At 46.0% G+C, this 24,800-nt stretch overlaps 1 protein-coding gene across 1 annotated transcript; it reads right to left on the reverse strand.

Moving 5' to 3' along the window:
- Positions 1-619: 619 nt before the first annotated feature.
- On the reverse strand, positions 620-1,141 carry LOC119175534 (uncharacterized). The gene has a single exon (XM_075881474.1). It carries the CDS (start codon positions 1,139-1,141, stop codon positions 620-622), a length of 522 nt encoding a protein of 173 aa, XP_075737589.1.
- Positions 1,142-24,800: the final 23,659 nt, after the last annotated feature.

Raw genomic sequence — 24,800 nt, forward strand, 5'->3', positions numbered from 1 at the left:
GCCCAAAGACCACGGTGAGAACATCTTTTTCAATGTGAGAATAACCTTTCTCCACTTTGCTCAGTGCCCTAGACGCATAAGCAGTCGGTTTTTCTACTTTATCCATCTTATGAAACAGAATGGCGCCCACACCACACATGGATGCGTCACACACAAGCCCTATCTTTTCGTTGGGTCGTACTATGTCAAAACGTTTCCTTCCGTCAACCACGTTTTACTTTGCTGGAACGCTTGCTCTGCCTCACGGGACTACTCGAATCATTTTTTTTCGGTTCAACACGTCGTACAGTGGTCTGAGTCTTGTGGCCACGTTGGGAACAAAGTTAGCATAATAGTTTATCAACCATAAGTAAGCTCTTAACTGTGCCTCATTCGCAGGTGCAGTAGCCTCCGTTATAGCTTTTACATTGTCATCTGTCGGGCGTGTGCCCTTTTCGTCCAGAACGTGCCCCAAATACGAGACAGAAGTTTGAAAGAAGTTACACTTTCCTTTTTCAGTCGAATGCCTTCTTATAGAAACAGTCACAGCACAATTTCTACCTTATAGAAACATTACTTAAATGTAGAAAGGTAGCTCCTGCTATCCGTTTTGCGCGATCATTCCTTGTGCCAACTGGGGCTAAAAATCCTGGCTTTGTTTCGGGGCCAACTCGATATTCCTAGCGATATCGCAGGCATTTTTAAAAGCCAATTCGCTTGTCTTTAGCAGCTCTGATTGTGTTTCGTTGTCGCAAAGTCCTGCCACAAACCGGTCGCGAAGAGCGTCGTCCAGAAATGTTCCGAAATCACAGGATGTCGCCAACCGCTTCAGCTCTACAGCGAAGGCTGTCACCGCTTGCCCATCTTGTAGCAAACAGCGATTGAATTTGAAACGTTCGACAATCATGGGAGTTTTGGGGACGTACTGCTCTTTCAGTGTCTGTACTAACTGTGCGTACGTCTTGTTTTCTGGCTTTTCTGGCTCCAGCAATATTTTTAGAGTTTTGCAGGCTGTCTTCCCTATTGCCGTTATGAACACTGACACCTTCAGGTCGTCGCTCACCTCGGAGGCTTTCAGGAAGTGGTCGAACCGCTCCACGTAGAACTGAAAATCTTCGTCACCATCCTCGCTGAACTGATCGAACCTTCCCAACGTAGTCATCCTGCCTGTATCTTCGCAGCGCTTCAGGATCACCGCTAATGGTGTCTTGTAGCCCAGTGGAATTCAAATCTCACTCTCGTCACCAGTCTGTTGTAGCCTCGAGGGACGAGCAGAGACAGCCCAGCCGCGGTGGTCTAGTGGCTAAGGAACTTGGCTGCTGACCCGCAGGTCACGGGTTCAAATCCCGGCTGCGGCGGCTGAATTTCAGATGGAGGCGGAAATGTTGTAGGCCCGTGTGCTCAGATGTGGGTGCACGTTAAAGTACCCCAGATGGTCGAAATTTCCGGAGCCCTCCACTACGGCGTCTCTCATAATCATATGGTGGCTTTGGGACGTTAAATCAATCAACGAGCAGAGACAGAGTGGCCATAAACGAAGAAAAGCAAACGGTTTATTAATACAGGTAGAACCCTGAGCGCCCGGTTCACAGCGCTTATATGGTCATGATGCACCGGCGCTAGCAGCGCGACATCACACAAGCTTCGCATGACACCACACTTACTATTTGAAAACTATCAGAAGAGTATTAGGTTCGTTTAAGCGTTCTATTTCGGTTATACTACTATTGAATATTGAATTCGTTTTTCAAATTCACTACTCGCAAACCACTTGCTTGCGCGCGTCTCGTAGTATGACAGTGCTCTTGCTGTCAACGCTTCACCGCTCTAGATGCATGCATCGCGGTGAAGTGAGCGAAAAAAAAAGATGCCGGCTGGAGGCGGTTTTTTTTTATGTGCACAACATACAGTGGATTTCGAAGTGTATTTGTCCTAGAGGAAATACGCTGTCACCCACGTCCTTCTCTTCTAAAAATAGCGTGGGCTCTCGCTCCTCATGTGAACGGAATTGCTCGGCGTGTTTATAGAGTGACACTACGAAAATATTCGTTCACAGGTCTATCGAGAAGCTGCTACAGATATTCGTGTTTCACATTTTGCATTGCTATCATAATCAGTAGCGGTGGCATTCACTACGATTAGCCTAAGATATGCCAGTGTGAGTGCAAGCTGAGCAATCGAATGCAAGCTGAGCGATCGAGTGAACGATTATTGTTATATAATCCGCACATGAACTCTTTACACCGTCATCTTCAATTTTTCCCGACATATCTGCGCCGACTTCGATGCTTTCGGCCGTCGTTGCGAACGGAGCGACGAGTCTTCGGAAGCGTTGACAATGGCGTGCGCACAGCGTTTCTGTGGCACCTTGGTAGCACCAACTACTTGATTGCATCATCTTCCCATTAATCGTAGGTGGTTTGCCAGTACGCGTGCGGGCGTCAACTTTGTTCTCGCCTTTGCCGCGGCGTCTGCATAAGCTATGCAAGCTTGGAGCATCGTCATGGGCACAGCCATGTTTGCTGACGAAATTACGCACAAACCAATGAGCGGGCAGCTGTCGCGAGCCCCATGAGGCTGCCTGGCGCAGTGCATTGTGCGTGTGTGTGTGTGTGTGTGTGGGAGGGGGGAGGTCTATTCGCTCGCTTTTGTAAGCTCGCGGCCCGGCTTATGAGTTTGGACAATCTTTGTGCTTCGATGATTTCTTGGAACGTGTTATGTACCCCAAGGGCTAGCGGGCACTGCGTGCTTGTGGACATGGGTTGACCAAGTACTCGTTTTGTGCATTTGCGGATAAGGTTGTCTACTTTAGTTTCATCGCCTTTGCTCCACGGGTGAGCGCAAGCAACATAGTGAACGTGGCACATTAAGAACGCATGAAATATGCGTAGTAAGCTCTCTTCTGTGAGTCCTGCGTGTCTATTAGCCTGTCTTAGCCTATTAGCCTATTGACCCGCCTGTCTTCGACAGCTGCGGGTCAGGAACTCCTCTCACACTGTGATGCGGGTTCTTGTTGCTGATTTGTTCCTCCTGGTTGAGCCCCGGAGAGTTTTTCTAATAAGGACAAAGCCGTTTGCTTAACAAACAACACCTAAACATTTACTGCAGAACTGAAGCAAAACTCAAACACAAACTACAAGAAATGAGTAGCTGGCTAAAAGCGGGATTTAGAAGGAAAACAAACATCTAAAGTCCCGAAACTGCCGACGGAAAGTCACAGCTACATGATGCAGTTCTGACGCGGTGATTCGGCGGTGCAGGGAAGAGAGCAAGTTCGATCTCACCAAAACGTTGCTGCTGTAATGGTGGCGACGGCGTGTACCGATGCTCGCTGGCGGCGACGATGGAACGGGACTCGCTCGGTGATGCCTGTGGCGGCCCAGATTCGCCCGATGAGGTGGCTGGTTGCAAGGCTCAGGCCCGTGACCCGAACTGCCGTTGCTGCACCCGCACCGGAATCTGCAGGCCTTGGTCTCGACCGTTGAGGCAGCTCGCCGTCCTTGGAAGGCGTTGTCCGGAGGTCCAGACCGGGTGAAGTCCAGAAGGCTCAGGTCTGCCACCCGACTGCCTGTCTTCAGCTCCCAGCTGTGACCTTCCTCTTGCCTCGTTCACCTCGAACTACTAGCTCTTTTGCCCTTCAGGATTGGCTTCCTCTGGGGCACACTTGTCTCGTCCCGATTGGCCTTTCAAAACTCCGTGGTGATCAGTCATTGGCCCTTGTTTGCTTTATGGTCTTGGATGCTTGCGCTCCACGCTCTCACGTGTACTGGTCCTCGGCGTCGTCGTTGTTCAGGCGACCCAGCACGTGCACTCGGTCATCCTTTAATTTCGCGCACTTTTCAATCATTCACAATTACGCGCACCAGTCGCATCACCATCGCATCACAATGGCCCCCTTTCGAAGAAGTTTTTCCCGTTGAAAAACTGTCGTTCGATGCGCACCACACAAGCTATCACAACACACCGATGGCACCACACTGCTTCTTCGTTGACATGTCTCACGTCGAAACACCGAGTCCACAGAACGTAACATTCAACCAACAACAATAAGAAAAGTTTTTGGCAGCAACTAAGAACAGTACAAATACAGTCATTAACTCCAGTAACAGTCCACCACACAAGCATAACCTTGTAATAATAACACACAGAACATATTCACTGCAACCTACTCATGTAGTCGGCTCCAACATTCTCGGATCCCTTTATATGTTCTACGTGAAAGTTGTACTCTTGCAGTACTAAACTCCACCGCAGAACTCTGCTGTTGAGGTGTTTTGCTCGAGATAAGTACTGCAACGGTTGGTGATCTGTTTGAACCGTGAAATATGTCCCATATAAAAATATGTGGAACTTTTCCACTGCCCACACCAACGCGAGACACTCCCGCTCGATTGTTGAGTAGTTCTGTTCTCGAGGCAGTAGCTGACGACTGGCGTATTTTACCGGGTATAAAACACCGTCGTGCTCTTGCATAAGGACTGCACCGATGCAAGAATCGGAGGCGTCACTGCGGAGTACAAATCCACGTTTGAGATCCGGAGCCTTTAAAATAGGTCCAGACGCCAGAGCTTGCTTTAGTGTTTCGAAAGCTGTCTGCCCTTCAATATTCCAATTGATCTTGTTACTCTCCCTTTTCTTTGTCATCTCTGTCAGAGGCAGTGCCTTCTCAGCGTAGTGAGGGATTAGATCACGATAATATCCTGCCAAGCCAAGAAACGAACGTAGTTGTTTCTTCGTAGTGGGTAATGGGGCTTTGGCGATTTTTATGATCGTGTCCTCTACCGGCTGAATTGTTCCATCTCCCAGTCGATGACCCAGGAACACAATCGACGTCATTCCAATCTCCGATTTCTGGGGCTTAATTTTGAGTCCTGCTTCTCGAATCCTATTCATCAGTTCACTCAGAGTCTGCATGTGTTCCTCCCAGGTTGTCGTAGCGACGAGAACATCATCGATATAATGAACGACGTTCGGGATGCCCTGAAGGAGACGTCTCATTAGCCGGGTAAACACTGCGGACGCTGTTTTGATACCGAATGGCATATAGAGGAAATGGTAGTGTCCCGATTGGGTGGAGAATGCCGTTTTTAGCCGGGATTCTTTGTCCAAGGGCACCTGCCAGTATCCTTTCGTAAGGTCAAACTTGGAGAAGAATTTTCTGGTGCCGATCTCTGTAAACAATACATCCGTTCTCGGAATTGGTTCTGCGTCGGAGACCAACACATCATTGATGCGACGGAAGTCGATGCAAGTACGGTAACTCTTATCGGGCTTCTTCACCAGCACCAATGGTGAGTTGTAAGGTGAGTCGGACCTTTCAATCACTCCGAGTCGCAGCATTTCTCCGACTTCTTTCTCAACTACCTCTTTCATTGCGAATGGTAACGGATATTGTGGAGTGTTGATAGGCTCGGACGTTGTCAGTTTAAGACGACACTCTAACAAGTTTGTCTTGCCGGGGACTTCGGAAAAGACGTCTTTATGGGTGGCTAGGAGCTCGTCAATTTCTTCCCTTTGTCTATTCCTGAGGTTAGGACCAAGCTTGATAGCTTCAGTACCAAAGCCCTCAGTAGCTTTAAAGGTAGGCACTGGCGTGTCTGTCTCTTCCTCTTCCACTACAATGAAAGATGCGGACTGGGGTGATATTTCTGGAGGACGCTCTTCGTAGCGTTTTAACATGTTTATATGAAACAGCTTGGTAGTATGTCCCATATCCAGCCAGTAGTCAGAGTCACCCTTCTTTCCTGTGACCCTGAAAGGTCCTTTCCAATGCATCATAAGCTTGTTTTCCGTCGTGGGAAGTAGTACGAGGGCGCGGTCTCCAACCTTTAGCCGACGCATCCGACTTCCCCGGTCATAGTATTTCTTCTGCGTTGTTTTAGCTCGTGACAGGTTTTCTTGTGCCAACTGCAATGTTTTTTCTAGGCGATCTCTGAGATCCAGGACATACCCATATGTTGTCTTCACTTCCTCGCTTTGATTGTCTCCGGTCCATAATTCTTTAAGTAGACTGAGAGGTCCTCGAACATTTCTACCGTAGATCAGCTCAAAAGGCGAAAATCCCAAGCTGGCTTGCGGGACTTCCCGGTACGCAAACAGGAGTGGGGCTAATAGTCGGTCCCATGTCTTGGGTTCCTCTTGGCACAATTTACGCAACATTTGCTTTAGTGTGCCATTAAATCTCTCCACTAAGCCATTACACATGGGATGATAGGGTGTGGAGCTGAGATGCTTGATCGCCAACAAGTCATTGACCTCTCTCATTAGCTCCGATGTAAAGCATGATGCCTGATCACAAAGTACCTCACGCGGGAACCCGATTCGAGAAAACATCTCTACCAGTGCCTCGGCTACTGTGGCTGAATCGATGGATGGCAGGGCTATTGCATCTGGGTATCTAGTAGCGAAGTCCACTAGTGTTAGTATATATCGATTACCCATGTGTGATATTGGCTTTAAAGGCCCGATAATGTCCACTGCCACTCTTTCGAATGGGGTGTCTATCAAAGGCATTCGACCTAGTGGTGCCTTACCAACTCTGCTCTTGGGGTAGGTTCGTTGGCATGCGTCACAAGAGCGCACGTATCTCCTCACTGCCTCTTGAACTCCTGGCCAGTAAAATGATTGTAGAACACGATCAATCGTTCTTTTTATTCCTTGATGCCCCGACATCAGGGTTTCATGCGCCAAAGTAAGCACTTGGCTGCGCAATCTTTGGGGCACTACTACTTGTTGAATCACCTTACCAGATGGCAGGTGATAATAGCGGTATAGCAGCCCCTTTTCTATCTCGAACGAATAGGACTTTGATCCTCCCTGTAGCCCTTGACCTACTTTACTCCTGCAAGAATCTAGGGTCTTGTCCTGTTTTTGAGCGGCACTAAGATCCTTTCGGGTCGTCTTCAAGGTGGGTACATCGATTTCAGAGGAGATTGACCGTTGCTCTCGGATTTTGATACCAACCACTGAAGACTTCAGGGTACCATCCTCTCTATCTGCTCCTTTTCCACTCGCTATATAGTTGGGGTAGGTTTTTACCGGAATCCTTTCCTCCCACTTGGTATCGGGGTCATGGACTTCACGTGAACCTGGTACATTTCCGACGATAAGGTCGTAGAGTGGGTTTGTCATGCATTTGACAATAGATGTACCAGAAAAATAAGGTGAATGAATTTCCACCTCCGCCTCAGGAACGATGATGCTACTGCCATCGGCTAAGAATAGCGTAGCGGTAGTACCTATGAGGGCTTCATCGGGTACCAGAGAACGACGCACCACCAGTGTATTGCTACCCGTATCCCGCAACACTGAGACGGTTCGGCCAAAGATTCGGCCCTGTAACACGGGCATTTTGTGTGTGGCAAACTTCGGGTGAGTATTCACGGCGCCCGCCATGTCCTCTTCTTTGTCCGGTGAAAGCTTCACTTCCGTTGAGTGCTCCTCTGGCGACAAAAGACATGACGTCTTGTTGGCTGAACCGTTCTTCTTTGAGCAAGTTTTGGAATCATGCCCCGCCTTCTGACAATATCCACAGAAAGGTTGTTTTGGCCTTGATCGGCACTCCGATGCCCTGTGACCCATTTTGCCACATACAAAACAACGTACTGCTCCTCTCTCCGAGTAACTACCACTTTTTTCCGTATTGCTTTTAGATTCCACTTTTTCTCGGAAAACTAACAGGTTGACTTGCCTCTGAGCTTCTAAAAAGTTATCTGAGGCCTCGGCCATGTCCTCTAGCTTGTTGAAGTTCTTTTCTCGCAGGAAGAGTGCCAAACGGTGATGACAGTTTCTTAAGAACTGTTCTGTAACTATCAAGTTACGAAGAGCCGAATATTCTTTTCCGGTCCTCGACATTTCGACCCAACGATCGAAAAAACTCAGTAGCCTAGTTGCGTACTGCTTGCCTGTTTCGCCGTCCTGTGGCTTGCTTTGTCGGAACTTTTCCCGATACCCTTCGGCCGTAAAACGGAAACGCTGGAGCAACGCCAACTTGGCTTTATCATAATCGAGTGAATCCTCCGGCGAAAGTCTTCCAAACACCTTTAAGGCTTCTCCGCTCAAACATAAACTTAAAGCTGTGGCCCATTTGTCCCTAGGCCATTCTTGACCGATGGCGACTCTCTCGAACCTTTTTAAATAGGCGTCCAAGTCGTCCCGGCTTTCATTAAATCCCGGTATCAACTTATGAGGATTCACGCTGCATGAAACACTCCTTTCTTGTGCTGAGCCTGGTGCTGAGTCAACAGTTCTTGTCTCTACACGGCTATTCTCAGCTTCGGCAAGTCTAAGACGCAGTTGCAGGTTTTGGTTCTCTAATTCCAGCTGCTCCTTCTTTGCGCGTGTCTCCAGTTCGAGCTGTTTTTCTTTTTCGCGCGTCTCGAGCTCAAGCTGCTCCTTCTTGGCCTGCGTCTCCCGTTCCAACTGTTCCTTTCGAGCTTCTCGTTCCGCAGCCCGTTCCTCTCGTGCTCGTGCCTCCTTCTCCTCGTACCATGCTTTAAAATCCGCCCCATCAATTCCCATGCGATCCGCCAAGGCCATTAGCTCTCGCATATTCGACATGATGTCAACCGCGTCAATAAATGAAGGTGTCAAACCAACGGCTTTGTCCTGTCGCTGCGGACGCCAGTTTGTGATGCGGGTTCTTGTTGCTGATTTGTTCCTCCTGGTTGAGCCCCGGAGAGTTTTTCTAATAAGGACAAAGCCGTTTGCTTAACAAACAACACCTAAACATTTACTGCAGAACTGAAGCAAAACTCAAACACAAACTACAAGAAATGAGTAGCTGGCTAAAAGCGGGATTTAGAAGGAAAACAAACATCTAAAGTCCCGAAACTGCCGACGGAAAGTCACAGCTACATGATGCAGTTCTGACGCGGTGATTCGGCGGTGCAGGGAAGAGAGCAAGTTCGATCTCACCAAAACGTTGCTGCTGTAATGGTGGCGACGGCGTGTACCGATGCTCGCTGGCGGCGACGATGGAACGGGACTCGCTCGGTGATGCCTGTGGCGGCCCAGATTCGCCCGATGAGGTGGCTGGTTGCAAGGCTCAGGCCCGTGACCCGAACTGCCGTTGCTGCACCCGCACCGGAATCTGCAGGCCTTGGTCTCGACCGTTGAGGCAGCTCGCCGTCCTTGGAAGGCGTTGTCCGGAGGTCCAGACCGGGTGAAGTCCAGAAGGCTCAGGTCTGCCACCCGACTGCCTGTCTTCAGCTCCCAGCTGTGACCTTCCTCTTGCCTCGTTCACCTCGAACTACTAGCTCTTTTGCCCTTCAGGATTGGCTTCCTCTGGGGCACACTTGTCTCGTCCCGATTGGCCTTTCAAAACTCCGTGGTGATCAGTCATTGGCCCTTGTTTGCTTTATGGTCTTGGATGCTTGCGCTCCACGCTCTCACGTGTACCGGTCCTCGGCGTCGTCGTTGTTCAGGCGACCCAGCACGTGCACTCGGTCATCCTTTAATTTCGCGCACTTTTCAATCATTCACAATTACGCGCACCAGTCGCATCACCATCGCATCACACACACATAGGTCTTTCTATCCCAACTCAAGTCAACGAACCAGAACTGTTACCGCAACACCTTCACGCTAAAATCACAGTGGTACCCTTCCCTAGGAACATGCACCCGGTGCACAATCAGACTCGAAGAAGGGCACGAGCTCAATCCTTACTAAAAGCGGCCAACCTACACGCGACAGACGTGGTTTTCGTAGACGCCGCTAAATACGTGGACAAACCCTACTTTTCAGCTGTGGCGGTCGACCCAGACAGAAAAGCTCTTAATGCTCTTACCGTAAAAACACAGAAAGCCTGCGAGGCTGAACAAGTCGCCATTGCCCTTGCTCTAGCACTCCCTCAGCGCGACACAATATTTACCGACTCTAAACCCGCTGCACTGGCATACCACCGCGGTACACTTTGCCAGGCGGCACTAAATTCTAGCATCTGTTCAAATAACTGTAGACAAGCACATCCACTGGTTCCCTGTTCATGAAGGGATCAACGTTCAACCAGGGGTCCCCAACGGTAATGAGCTGGCCCTAACCTCGCGCGTGATCTTACGTGCGGCGCGGGGTCGCGGTCCGACTCACTTGCCGGGGACATCAACACGCACCGGGAGCCACTCCTATCATATCATGAAATTTGCTCGCACTATAAGTTATTTAGAAAGGAATTCCCCTCACCTCACTCAGCACTAAATAAAGCACAACAATTAACGCTTCGACTGCTGCAAACGCACAGTTACCCCAGCCCCTATATCTGCAGGAAATACCTACCAGATATAAGGCCAGAATGCCCCAAATGCCAAAATTCAAGGTGCGATTTAAGTCACATGCTGTGCCAGTGTCCCGTGCTAAACGCTAGCTTCAGGTCCCCTGCCACCGAGGACGACTGGATCAACCACCTCAGGAGCCCCGACAGGGCCCTTCAACACCAGGCCATCCAGGAGACCCAAAAGGTGGCTGGCGAGCTCCGACTCCCAGTCCCCACATGGGCGGAGCCACCGGGCTGGCACCCGTAAGGGGTGCCCAGTCCCTTTCAGGACCTTTAATAAAGTTAATTCTCTCTCTCTCTCGCAGCCCGGCTGCAGTAGGTTGCCCACCCCCGGTTTGGGACAATGTACCCTCTAAGGGCCAGCGCTGCGAACTTCGTGAGAGACGTGGGAGTGGCTTGCTCTAATGGAGTAGCGTTTCTCAAGGGCCAAAGTAAGTTGTGTGTGTCTGTCCGTCTTGACCTCGCGGTCGATGGCCTGATCGTCATCGGTGCGCCTCGCTATTGCCGACAGGCTCCCTACCTGAATGATCGCGTTAGAGACGTGGGTGGGTACGTGGTGTTCTATTAAGTTGAAGCGCAGGCACCTTCAAGTATTGTGATGTCCCGCTGAAAGCAACCTAGCGCTAATTGGCTGATTGTATGCTATATATGGCAGCTTAAATTAACATCAACAATCGCACACGTTAGAGTTCCTCTGCAGCGCTTATGGCGTTCATGACCACAGCCATTTAACTTGTGTCGCTGCCGAACAGAATGTAACAGTGCAGTTCTTAGTTTAAATGCAACCTACATAGATAAAAGTATACCTTTTGGGTTGTATGCTGGTGATAGTCGCGATCGAACATCTCTGATTCACCGAACGGCTGCCAGCACTTCGCGAAGATCGCGACGGCCAATCAGCGTGCGCATGCATCATCTCGTGCGGCCACACCGTGAACATCCTCCGTCTCCAGACCGGTTGCAAAGCGAAGCGGTACAGAAAAATAGAGTCAGAATAGACTGGTGGTCGTGCCGTGTTATGGCGTTCGGTGCGCAACATGCGAGTAAAAAGCCCCAAGGAACACGTTCTCCGTGCGTGCAACAGGAAAACCAAGCAAGCGCGGCCCGTCTGAGCGACCGGAGATTCGTCCTCTTACCGCTAGGGACGCAAACGGCGCTGCGAAATTTTAAGGCTGTCTTCTTTATATACCGGATTGTCGAAGTACGATTTCGTAACGCGAGCAGTGCGTTCAAATGGTGTTTTTTCAGCATTGGCTGTGTGAGTAATGTTGAGGCCCGCCCATGTATGTCATCAATTCGGCGTGAGTTGACGCTTAATAAATCTTTTGACTCGTTTGGTGACTGCACCCGTAAACATTTATTCATTTTTTACCATCATGAAATGCATTAGCCATAGCCCCTAAAACCCTTTGAAGCCAGTCAAAATTCCTTCGCCTCTACTCGCTCTAAACATCAGTGGGGTAAATATTTACTATCCTTGCTACGGTTGAAATACTCCGTTAGCATGAGAGTATATTTTACCTCGACGAGTAAGTAGCAAAGAAGCCATAAAACGAATCCGCTAGAGGACAAGTAGCTTATCACGTTTCTAAAGTTATTTGTGTTTCATGTGTACAGCAATAACACACCTTCTCATCGTAATTATTCGTCATCACAAACACCACATAAAAGCCATCATCATCAGAAGCCTGACTACGTCCACTGCAGGACAAAGGCCTCTCCCGTGATCCGCCAGTCAACTCGTTCCTGTGCTTGCTGCTGTAATTTCGTACCCGCAAACTTTCTAGTCTCGTCTGCCCATCCAACTTTCTGTCTCCCCCTAACCCGCTTGCCTTCTCTGGGAATCCAGTCAGTTATACTTAATGACCAGCGGTTACCCTGTCTACGTTCTACATGCCCTGCCCATGCCCATTTCCTCTGCTTTATTTCAACTATGATATCCTTTACCTTGGTATGTTTCCTAATTAACTCTGCTCCCTTCTTGTCTCTTAAGGTTACACCTACCATTTTCTTTTCCATTGCTCGCTGCGTCGTCCTCAATATAAGCTGAAGCCTCTTTGTAAGTCTCCATGTTTCTACTCCGTAGCTAAGCCCAGGCAAGATGCAGCTGCTATATACCTTCCTCTTCAGGGATAGTGGCAATCTACCTGTCATGACTTGAGAGTGCTTGCCAAATGTGCTGTACCCCATCCTTATTCTTCTAGTTACTTCAGTGTCGTGGTTCCGCTCCGCATTTATTACCTGTCCTAACTAGACATAGTCTTTTACAACTTCAAGTGCACTATTACCTATCACGAAGCGCTGTTCTATTCTGAGGTTGTTGTACATTACATTCGTTTTCTGTAGATTAATTTTAAGACCTACTTTTCTGCTCTTTTTTGTCTAACTCTTTAATCATGAGTTGCAATTCGTCCGCTGAGTTACTCAGCAATGCATTGGTGAAGCGCAGGTTACTTAGGTACTCTTCACCAACTCTGATGCCTAACTGTTCCCATTCTAGGCCTCTGAAACCCTCCTTAAATCACGCGGTAAATAGCATTGGGGAGATTGTATCCCCCTGCCTTACACCTTTCTTGATCGGTATTATGTTGTTTTCTTTATGAAGCACTGTGGTGGCAGTTGATCCTCTGTAGATTTCTTCCAGGTTGTGTACATATGCTTCGTCGACGCCCTGATTCCGCAGTGTCTGCATGACTGCTGATATTTCTACTGAAACAAACGCCTTCTCGTAATCTATGAAGGTTATGTATAGTGGTTGGCTATGTTCTGAGCATTTCTCTATTACCTTACTGAATGTGGTCGATTGGTGAGTAGCCTGTTCGAAAAGCTGCTTGTTCCTTTGGTTGATTGAATTCTAGTGTTGTCTTAATTCTGTTAGCAATTCCCTTTGTGAATAGCTTGTATACTACGGAGAGCAAGCTTATCGGCCTGTAATTCTTCAAATCCTTGCCATCTCTTTTCTTATGTATTAGGATGACGTTAGCATTCTTCAAAGATTCTGGCACTCTTCCCGTCAGGAGCTACCTCGTAAACAGGGTCGCTAGTTTTTCTACCACAGTCTGTCCTCCATCTTTCAGCAGATCTCATGTTACATGATCCTCACAAGCAGCTTTACCTCTTTGCGTGCTCTCCAAGGCTTTTCTTACTTCTATCATTAGTGGTGGGGTGTCCTCTGGGTTACTTATAGTTCTTATATTAAGGTCGTGATTGTGCCGGCTGTTGTACATATCTCTGTAAAACTTCTCCGCTAATTTTACTATCCCATCCATATTGGTAGTTGCTTTGCCTTCTTGTCCCTTATTGCATACATCTGGTTTTTGAGCCACGTAAAAGTACATGGCGCTTATTGGCCAGCCCTTGCACCACGGCGATGCACTAAACATCTTATTGGTCCCACAATATAGAGAAATTATAGCTTGCCTCCTTTTTGTAGAACATCAGGTTCTCAAGCGTTTAGGAGTGAGTATATATAGGGGTGAACATGTACCTAGCAAAGATGAATGATCGTACAAAAAACGCTAGCAGCACTCGCGGCATAGTGTTAGCGGTGTGCAGAGTTGCCTGTAATCCGATAAGCGTGTCGGCATCTGGCGCATGCGCAACTTGTCTCCGTGTTTCCTGAGTTTGAAACACGGAGACATTCGAGAAGGTGCGCACATATTCAAGAAGGCATGGGGCACCCCGAGCATTTGATGCTGGGTGGCACAAGTTCACGAGGCAAGCAAGCACGCTGGCCGATAGTGACGCCTGACAAGCGGGAATGTCTTGCGACCTGAATTTCGGTCGCATTTGGGAAATGCGCATGCATGCAGCCAGGTGCAGCATAAAAACTTCACTGCTTAGTAAGATAAAGAAAACGACGGGAGCAAACGAGACTCGTTGCATGAGGGGCCCTTCATTTGGACAACAGCTTCTGAGCAACGCGTATTTTTTTACTTTGTGTTTTCCGGAGGGGAACGGGTTCCAGGGGCTCCCGCGCAACAGGAGCGGCGCCCATTAGGCAGCAAACCTGTTCCGCCGGCCACCAAATTACACGAGACCGCCCCCACGGCGGAATTCCCCGGATTCCGGAACAGGGCCCCTTGTAGCGCTCCTACTGGCTGCCATCGCAACAGTATTTTTTTTCTTTCTTTCAATTATCAGCCGGAAACCATCAAGAAGACATTTCATGATGTTATAAGATAAAACATTATTGTTTGTGCTTAGCAACTTGCGGGATGTCTTCCCTTTTAATTAGTAAATGCTTATTTTCCATCACGTGTTTCAAAACTCCAATGATATAGATACCGTTCTTTCGTCTTGCAGAAAGGAAATATTACTTGTAGGCGACTTTAATTCTTATCATACTTTGTGGGGTATCATAACAGATATAAGTTGTTGGATTTGATGCCTAAAAATAATTTGGCATGCATCAACCAGCGAACCCCCCCCCCCCCCTTTTTTTTTTGTTTGCACTCAGTTTCATTATGCGAATGATCTTGTTTTCTACAGTCCTAGCCTCTATTTCTACATGGTTTGTTTTGAACTGGGTTACAAGTAGCGACCATATCGTCATATTGTTTTAGCTTGTATGTCCCGTGCCTTTGGTAATTACGCAGTTGATTTCTCACATCAATTTTAATACAATTGAAAAGACACTTTGTCAAGCTTTTCTTTTCAATCAATCAGTCAATCATTTTATTTCCTTCTGATTGGGAGGAGTACAGGACTAAAAGCTCAAGAGCTTGTCGGTGTCCCGACCCCGTTCACCAGTTGGCAAAGTAGCAGGAATGGCAGACAATCATGCCTAACGAATATCAAATAAACTTATACGTATAACATAACAAAAAGTAATACAAACATTCATAAAAAAAGCGCTGAAAACAAAAATAGCATAGTTGAAGTCTATAATCATGAAGTGGCATGAACATGAAAACACACTAATAGAAAGGATAGAGTTACAAATTTTGATATATGCATTATTCAGGGAAATATATGTGCTGGGCGAAGTGTTTAACGTGACCGTTTTGTTTAGACAAAGGATCAAAATATTCGCGGTTTAAAAAGTTTAGCAGAAAAAATAGTCTGTAGGACAATGATTGTTCGTCATAAACAATTCTTGAGGTGGGTACAGTCCAAACTTCTTTGTGCCTGGTTAGTCAAACCCTTGTGTTTACGTTAAGTATAGCAAGATTTATTGCTGTATTGGTACCATGCTTAACAAACTCCTTATAACATACAATCAGCCTGGAATTGTACAAAGAGAAAGCTGAAAGAATATCTTATTTTGAAAAAATAAGTTGTGTAGAGGACAGACAGCATTGTATATCATAAATTTCACCTTAGTGGGAAGAATAGATCCCACACATGCAATGGCCGATGACATCTTAGAGTGTAGACTATCAACATGTACATTCCACGTAAGGTGTCGTGAAAAATATTCTCCACGAATACTAACAAAATCAACCATGTTTAAGTGCTCACAGCTCAGAAATAAATTCATATTATTTCTCATAAGCTTTGTCAAAACGAACAGATAAAAATGAAAAGCGCCATGTTCTGAGCTTTAGTGATGTATAAAACAATTGTTATAAAACAAAAGTACAAGTACCTAAACAAAGGTCTGGGAATATTTCGTGTAACTCTGATTGTTCACAAGATCACATGCTAAGAAAAACAGCGTGGCGAAGACTGCTCTATAACCAATGCCCTAGAAATTGGGGTGATAATAAATACGCGGCTGCAGTTTTCAAGCGAACAGTTGCTGCTGCCGAAAATAGTTACGATGGCCAACGTTTCCCTTCAAAGCCTGGCAACAGGAAATAATTTCCTTAAAGCGAAAAAAGTAACTCTATCGCCAATAAACATGGAATCGGTAGTCTCAACGCCAAGTGAGTGGTCTAGTTCTCTGTAAAATATTGCTCACGAGCTCGAAAGTGGCTTCACGGCTACTTGCTTATACCACTCACAGTCTCCTGTTAATGACTTTGAAGAGGCTACAGCTTCGGAAGCAGCACAAGTCGTGAAAATCTTGCCCATTTCTGCTCCAGGTCCTGAAGGCATAACTGCATCGGTAATTAAAATTGTGCATAAAGTTTGACGCCAATATTTACTTGAAATAGTTGTCCATTCTATCAGAAACTCGTAGATTCCGCCTGATTGGAGGATAGCCAAAAGACTTATTTTAATTAAAAACATGAAGCTTCGTTTACTTTAAATAAAATTAGATCACATCTATTGTAGTAAAACTAGTTGAAAGAATTCTACACATTGTGATAGACAACTGGTTGGACGAAAGCATGATCTTAAGCCGATGCAAATTGTATTCAGGCGTGGCTACTTCATTTGATGTGCCCATATGTTGACTAAGAAAGCAGGATACAACCAAGTAGGTAGAAGAAGCAGTTTGCGACCTTAGTAACTCTAGATATTGCCAAAACTTATGACAGTGTGGAACACGTTAAAGTAGTAAATTCGGTAACGTACGTAGGTTTATCAAATTACTTAGTTGGATGGGCTCACTCCTTTTTGAAAGACGAATAATTTTATTGCTTTCAATTTGGTGTGTATTCTTCAAGTTATAAACAAACTGGAGGTCTCACTCAAGGTTCAGTATTTCCACCATTAATATTTATGTTTTACTGTGCCATATTCCTGCCCAACCCAACGTACAGGTGTGTTTATACGCTGACTACAACGCATTTTTGGCTACAGTGGCAGATATACATACACTGTATCAGAATCTACAGTGTTATACGAACGTTCGGAACACGTGGTTGGACGACATCAGTCTATCATTAAACACCAAGAAAAGCGCAATCTTAGTTTTCTTTTAAGTGCCGTGGTGCACATTTACAGGCAGGACGTTATCTGGCAGTTAGAATCAGGTGAGCTACTCCGAAAAACTGAATTGAAGTCAGCCTCTAGATGGCAGCTAAAGGGGTGCTTCGTTGACTCAGCATGTCAATGTCGTGATGTGTGCTCATCATGATATATTATATTCACCCAATATTGGCTCGTTTGTTTTGTTTCCTTGAAATTATGGCTCATACTCTCTCAGGAAGATTAGCCAAGAAAAAGTAGAGTACTTTTTCTGTGAGCATTACAACCATGTATATGAATGAATTATAACAAAATATACCTAATGTAAGGAAATCAACAGAGAAAGAGAGAGAAGAGGGGAAAATTCGAGAGATTTTGATATTGGACTTTGGATTAGTCTTCTTTTCTGGAGCTCGCACCTACGAACTTGGGCCACTTGTACTTCAATAACGCGAATCATTACTGTTATGCCGTGGGTTCCCTAAATTTGTCACAAATATTATTTTATATAAAGAAGTGCAACTGCTTTCTCTTCTTAAAAGCTTCCAAATTCTAACAGCTCGTACCTATCTGAAAATATATGCATACCTACCGAGGAGGTCACACTATAGTGTAAAAAAAATTACTCCGACGTCGGAGTAATATGCTTGTCCTTTAGCGTCTCCCTATTGGGAGCAATTTCTGCTGCGGACTTCCGGACCAAAGTTTTCGCTCTGGCCGACCGAAGCCGCCGGAGTACTTTTCAACGGCATTTCCCTCCGGCTGGCCGGAGTGATTACGTGGCACTTCCGCAGCATTTCTCTTGGGTTTTTCACTCCGGCTATCTGGAGCTTTTGAGTGATACCTCCGGAGTATTTTACGAATACGCTTACTTCGTCCGGATATAATTTCAGTGAGGTGGATCAGCAATTTTTATATGTTTGCTCCACTGTTTATTTACTGTATGCTAATCGTTTCACGCATTAGTTAGACGAAGGCAATCTCAATTCTCATGCAAGCACTGCAGAGTTACTATGTATTTTTTCCATGGAGAAAGTCAAATGAACACTTGAGTTCTTTTTCTTTCATTTATTCAAAATATGTTCAGTTTTTGGTGGATGAACCAGGCTTTGGTAAAAGAAGACAACAAACAAACACGGAAAAAGCCACTAAAAGCAAAACACAAGGACACAGATCACATGAAACCAACAGCACACAAGTCTTAGGCACAGCTTAGAAATGTGGCGGTTTCGGCTAGTTGGTATGACATAACGATAGTTATCGCGCGAGAACAGAACGACGACAAAAGGACAAGAAGGAGACGAGCGTTAAGCTTTGAAGTTGAGCTTAGAATGCTGCAAAATAACGCATGACAAACGAAGAAAGTGCTGTCACCGGGAACCGCTCTTCACCATCCTCAGAGAACCATCTATCCGATGCATTGACGACGCAAGGATTCAACCTATTGCGTTCTGCATGATTTTGTGAAAAGTAAGTATGCATGAGAACTTCAAATTATGGTTAAGACACGAAAATTGAGAACACTAAAGCCCCAGGTACTCAATAAATCTTATACAGTCTGCGGGTACACGAGAATAACCAGCGTCTTAAACTGAACACACACACACACACACACACACACACACACACACACACACACACACACACACACACACACACACACACACACACACACACACACACACACACACACACACACACACACACACACACACACACACACACACACACACACACACACACACACACACACACACACACACACACACACACACACACACACACACACACACACACACACACACACACACACACACACACACACACACACACACACACACACACACACACACACACACACACACACACACACGCACACACACACACACACACACACACACACACACAGGATGAGCGTTCAATATGAAGACGTAAATCCCAGGTACTACGGTGTTATACAGCTACTACATGATAAAAACACTCCTTCACGACGGGAATGGAGTTCAAAGTTGGCCAGACTTTCCTATATATTTGTAAATCGATAGTTCTACCTTTGCTGAAATTTCAAAAGCAATTTTCGATTAAAATTTTCGAATTTCAGTCCTGTCGTACACATCATCATCATCATTTATTGTCCCTTAAGGGCCCTGGGTTGGGCATTACATAAGGGGGGGGGGGGAGCATCGAAATATGCACACAAGGTCACATTTACAAAGGAAAAAGGCATGTTAGCTCTGTGCACTGCTACGAAACTGAAAATAAAAACAACAATGACACATGCTACGCATTTCTGCATGCGTTTGCAAAGTATTTGCATTGCGGTTTGACATGCACAAAACAAAGGAAAAAAAAGAACTAATAAGAAACAAATAAACAAACAAACATCATAGTACGTGTTTACAAAATGATAGATGGACTGATTTTGTAAACAGAATCTACAATAAGGAGTAGTTTCGTTATACATTGTTACGGAGTCAAGGACAGTGGTATTATATAACTTTAGCGGCACAATATTCACGAAAGAATAAAGAATAAAAAAGGTACAGTACAAAATATTTAATATACACTTGGAAGAAGAAGCAGCTCAAAAGTAAGCTTCCACTTTCTTGTGTGAGTCGGTGGAGTACACGTGTCTGTTGTCGGTCAAATTCATTTTGCTAAATGGGCTGATACTAACTGCCTGAATTTCGAATTGTCACGTTGATGTACTATTGATTCGGGAAGCGAGTTCCATTCCTCTATGGCCAAAGGCAAGAAAGACTTGTTGAATGCGGTTGTAGAGCCAGTTATACGCTGCACACTCATGGAATTAAAAAGTCGACATGATGTTCGCACAGGTGCTATTAAAGTGGAGGTTCGAAGGTCAGGACGATTATGATACAGGTTGTGAAACAGTTCCAGACGCAGTGTCTTTCTTCGTTGGGCTAAGGAGTCGAGACTGATGGATGATTTGATGTCACTAATGCTGACCCAACTACTATACTCAGAACTGATGAAGCGAGTGGCCCTATTCTGGACGCTTTCTAATAATTCAATTAAGTAGTTTTGATGTGGACTCCATATAGCACAGGCATACTCGAGTTTAGGTCTGACGTATACCTCGTAGGCAAGTTTTCGGATGTTACTCGGAGTCAAAGAAAGGGAGCGTTTAATGAAGCCAAGAGTTTTCGATGTATCTGCAACTAATTTCGTGATGTGTTCGGACCAATTGAGCTTGTCAGTGATAAGGACGCCTAGATAACGGTACGAATTTACGCATGAAAGAGCCGTGGAGTTTAATGTGTATGAATAATCTAGGGTGGAATGCTTTCGTGACACTTGCATGCACTTGCATTTTGATACATTGAGCTGCATCAGCCAGTGGGCGCACCAGGTTTCTATTACATCAAGGTCTCTTTGCAGAAGTTGCTGATCAGTGGTGGAAGTTATGTGACGATAAAGAACGCAATCGTCCGCAAACAGGCGAATCGTGGACGAAATACCACTAAGAAGGTCATTAATGAACACTAAAAATAAAAGTGGTCCGAGGACAGAGCCTTGAGGCACGCCTGAAATAACTTGAGATATATTGGAGCGGTGGTTACCGATAACAGTAAACTGAGTGCGGTCTGAAAGGAACGACGAAATCCAGGTCAGTACTAAGGGATCTATAGATAGGGAGGAAAAATGGAATGACCCTCCTGCTCATTTCCTAATATGAAATATTAAATGCTGGTAATTACTCTTGCACCTAAATGCGTGCTGATTGTCATACGTCTAGAAATGTAGGCACTTACAGTTTGCATGGTTGTGGCCTGTTTTTAAGAAAAACCTTGCTTCATTCCCGGCTTTGCAAAATAATTTTTGAGATAATTTAGCGTTGTTTTTGTTTTTTATTTAATTTGCACTTCCGACTCTGTTTCAAGGCTTGTCGTAGTGAGCACTTTTCAAAGTAGGTATTGCATGAGCATGCATTTCTTCAAAACCAACAGCCTCAAGCGCGAAATAAGAAAAGCTCACCACAACATAGCAAAATAAATAAGTAATAAAAGGTACAAACATTACGCCACCTAAGCTAACAGCACTTTCACATATACTGACAAAAATAAGGGAAGGCCGACCAGTTTACTCAACTTATAGGCCCGCGTAAACGTCCGGAAGCTACAGACGGTGATGCACGTGGAGGTGTCAGGACGTCCACAACGTGCGGGTCAGGCATGCAGAAATTCATTTCCCCCCTTTTCTATTCACACGCAAGCGTAATTTTATTGTTCAGGTACAAAATTACGCTTCAGCACTGTTCGTCGGAAAAGTTTGGAAAGAAGGATTTTAATCTCAGACAGGAGATGAAGGCGAACACTTAAACAGTTTTACCTGTTTGGTCGGGAAAACGTAGCTCCCTGCGAAAAAAAAAAAACTGCAGTCATGGCCTTGGCAGCAGCACAGAAAAAAGCAAAAACTGCAGTAGCAGGATAGTAGTCTTTCCCATCATCGACAAAGAAAATACGGCCAGTTTTTCGAGAACATGTCCTATCCTTTATCTCTTACTTTCACTGCCATGTCCTTTCCGTCCTACAATGTTGAGCCGGGCTGCCAAATGGTTTAACGGCCACTTTCACAGAAACATCGAGTGCCCCACAACTCGTTCTGTCAAGCAACACCTCCATTTATTTCGCATCCCCATCCCCAGTCTCGTCAGTTCCTTTCGCCCCTCTCTTTCTTGTCCTGAAAGCACCACGTCAATTTAAGAGTCCAGTATATGTCTAAACTATCATTTCAGATACTACTGATACAATAAAATAGCTTTTCAACCAATATGAGTTCATGCATGCGTTATGAAAGTCTGTACCAAACACATTACCTTACCTGATGATGATGTGTTGTGCTTTACGCCGCAAGAGCCAATTGATGGCCAAAGAGCGCCGTTTCAGTGACTAGAGATGTGAATAATGATATGGTGCGTGGCTGTAAAGGGGCCTTAAAATTGCTTGTGCTCACGCGGGTAAAAACATTCAAGTATTAAAATCATACCAGTGGCATGAATTATGTGCAGTGAAAGTCAATGTCTGAAGGTCATGATAATAAAACCATGGGTGGGATGTAGTCACCGCAGCCGCGACCTCGGTACAGATGTCCTGCTACGGATCACCTTGAAGTATGTAGTGAAAATTACATACATCATTTAAAAACGTGAACACTTAGTGAATTTTAAAAGTCGCATCCCTATTCATAAGCATCCCAGGGTGCAGCGGGAGCTGCTTTTGGTAGGGAACTAGAAGTGCTTATTTCTTTGAGCATCTAACTCAATGCACTGGACGAGGATCTCGAGAAACGTAAGTGGTTCTCCGCATCTCCCACACAATGCTGGATCACCGGCAGACAGATAATTTTAATGTATAGTGTGTGTATGTCCTGTTCTTAGCCTTGTAAGTGTTACTTCTCTGTGTCGTGATTTTGATAGTGGCAGCCAATGACCATGTTGTGGCTTAATAACATGCAGTTTATTACTTGCGTGTCTATCCCACGAATTTACCAATAACCTCTGAGCTTCTTTTTTAGAAAAGGTTACATGTCAAATGCAGAGATTGGTATTGATGCATTAGTGACATCGTTACTGGCAGATGCAGCCAGCTGGTTTGCCAAAACGTTTCCCTGTATCTCATGGTGCCCCAGCACCTAGCAGTCTACAATATGCTGTCTGAATGAGTAGAATGTCCATAACAGTGAATAAAGGGACTGAAGAAGAGAGCTTTCGTGTTTTTTAAATGTTTTCAAGGGTTTACCTACACTCAGAGAACCCGTGTAAATCACCAATTTTTGTAATTCTATATGTGCAATGGGTTCAACAGCTGCAAGCATTGCATAGGCCTCTCTTGTGAAAATGCTTCCACCAGGATGCAGGACGCCAGGATCTGAGAAGGATGGGCCAATGGCTGCGTATGAAACAGAAAAGTTGGACTTTGAGGCATCTGTAAAAAACTGAGGGTACGTGTACTTCACTCAGGGCACGTGTAGTTCTAGGAAGTATGTGCGGATATGTACAATGAGTGCGTGCTTTGTAATCTCTAAAAAAACACATCACAATCTATGAATTGCCACCGCCATGGTGGCAGACATGCTGCGGGAGCCATCAAACGATATTCGAGTGACACACCGGTTTCCTCAGAAAGGCCCCTCACACGAAGTGAATAGGGTTGTCTCAAAAATGGCCTGTTTTCAAACAGAACAGAAGTAGGCATGTCATCAATTGTGAGATCTGATGGGTGGTCTCTGTGTGCCTTCACTTTGAGATTATGTAGAAAATACATGTGACATTTCTGTAGGTGGAGGGACCATTCGTTCGATTCCACGTGCAGGCTTTCAATGGGGCTGGTGCGAAAGGCATCCGCAGAGAGGCGAATGCTTGGGTGGAAAATAGGGTCAAGCAGGTTTAGGGCGGTAAGTGTCGCAGACTGACAAGTTATTGCTGCATAATCCAAGCGAGTGCGTACGAGGCTCTTGTAAAAATTCATGAGACCCTTCTTGTCACTCCTCCATGTAGTGCGTGACAACATTTTTTAGAACATTCATGGCTCTGATATGTTGGTGAGAGGTGCTGGGTAACCATCAGGCAACGGAGCTCCGCAGCGGACGTCGCATCGGTTTTCCAGCCATGGCCAATGCTGAGCCCTCCGCGTCAACGTCAGCGTCTCCGACGAACACGGCGTCAGAACCATACGTTGTCACGCCACTAATGGATCACGGTACATTCTGTGGGACCAATGGCGTCGACGTTGACGATTTATTGGCCATGTTTGAACGATTGAGTGTGCCGAACAGATGGGATCGCACACTTCAGTCGGCTAATGTTCTGTTTCACTTGAGAGGCACAGCCAAGGTGTGGTATGAAAACAACGAAGAACTCTCCAGCTGGGACCAATGCAAAGAAAACAGGTGTTTGGCAAAACCGCCAGTCGTAAGATCGCCGCCAAAAGGAATTGGCCTGCTGTGCCCAATCCCCCACAGAATCATAGCTCGCATGCATTCAAGACGTGCCGGCCCTCTGCCGAAAGGCCGAAAGCGACATGGCACAAGATGACAAAGTCGGGCATGTCCTGAAAGAGATTGCCGACGACGCGTTCCATCTCCTGATGTGCAAGGGCTGTTCCACTGTGGACGCGATCATCAAAGAGTGTCGTCAGTTTGAGCAAGTGAAAAGTCGCTGCATTCTGCAAAAATTCGCCTGACTTCCTAACACTGCTGCAACATCGACTTGTGAGGACCAGTCCGCACCACAACGTCCGTCGCCGCCGGGAGACCTGATACGCATTGTTCATCGCGAACTGGAAGCAATGGCGCCATCGGCGTTCTATACGCGCAGTACCGATACCACTCCTGTTACTGTTCCTCTTGTTCAAGCCATCATGTGCAAGGAGCTTGAAAACATGGGAGTGCATTCCGCGTGCCATGTCATAGCGCCCAGAGTCAGCGAACGCCCTTTCGAGATGCCCTCTCCCGACCGACGGTTTTCTCCTCGTACTCGCAACCCGGCTGAGTGGCGAACTGCAGATGACCGCCCCATATGTTTCCATTGCCACCGCATTGGACATATTTCTCGTTACTGCTCGTTACCATTGCTCGTTACTGCTCGTTAGATATTGCTCGTTACCATTCGCTTGTATCCTCGTTTAAGTGTGAAAATTCTAGAGCATATAATATTCAAACATTTGTCTATGTTTGTCGAAAGAAATAACCTAATCATGCCCCTTCAGCACGGCTTTCGCAAAGG

Source organism: Rhipicephalus microplus, chromosome X, assembly GCF_043290135.1.
Source record: "Rhipicephalus microplus isolate Deutch F79 chromosome X, USDA_Rmic, whole genome shotgun sequence".
Classification (NCBI taxonomy): domain Eukaryota; kingdom Metazoa; phylum Arthropoda; class Arachnida; order Ixodida; family Ixodidae; genus Rhipicephalus; species Rhipicephalus microplus.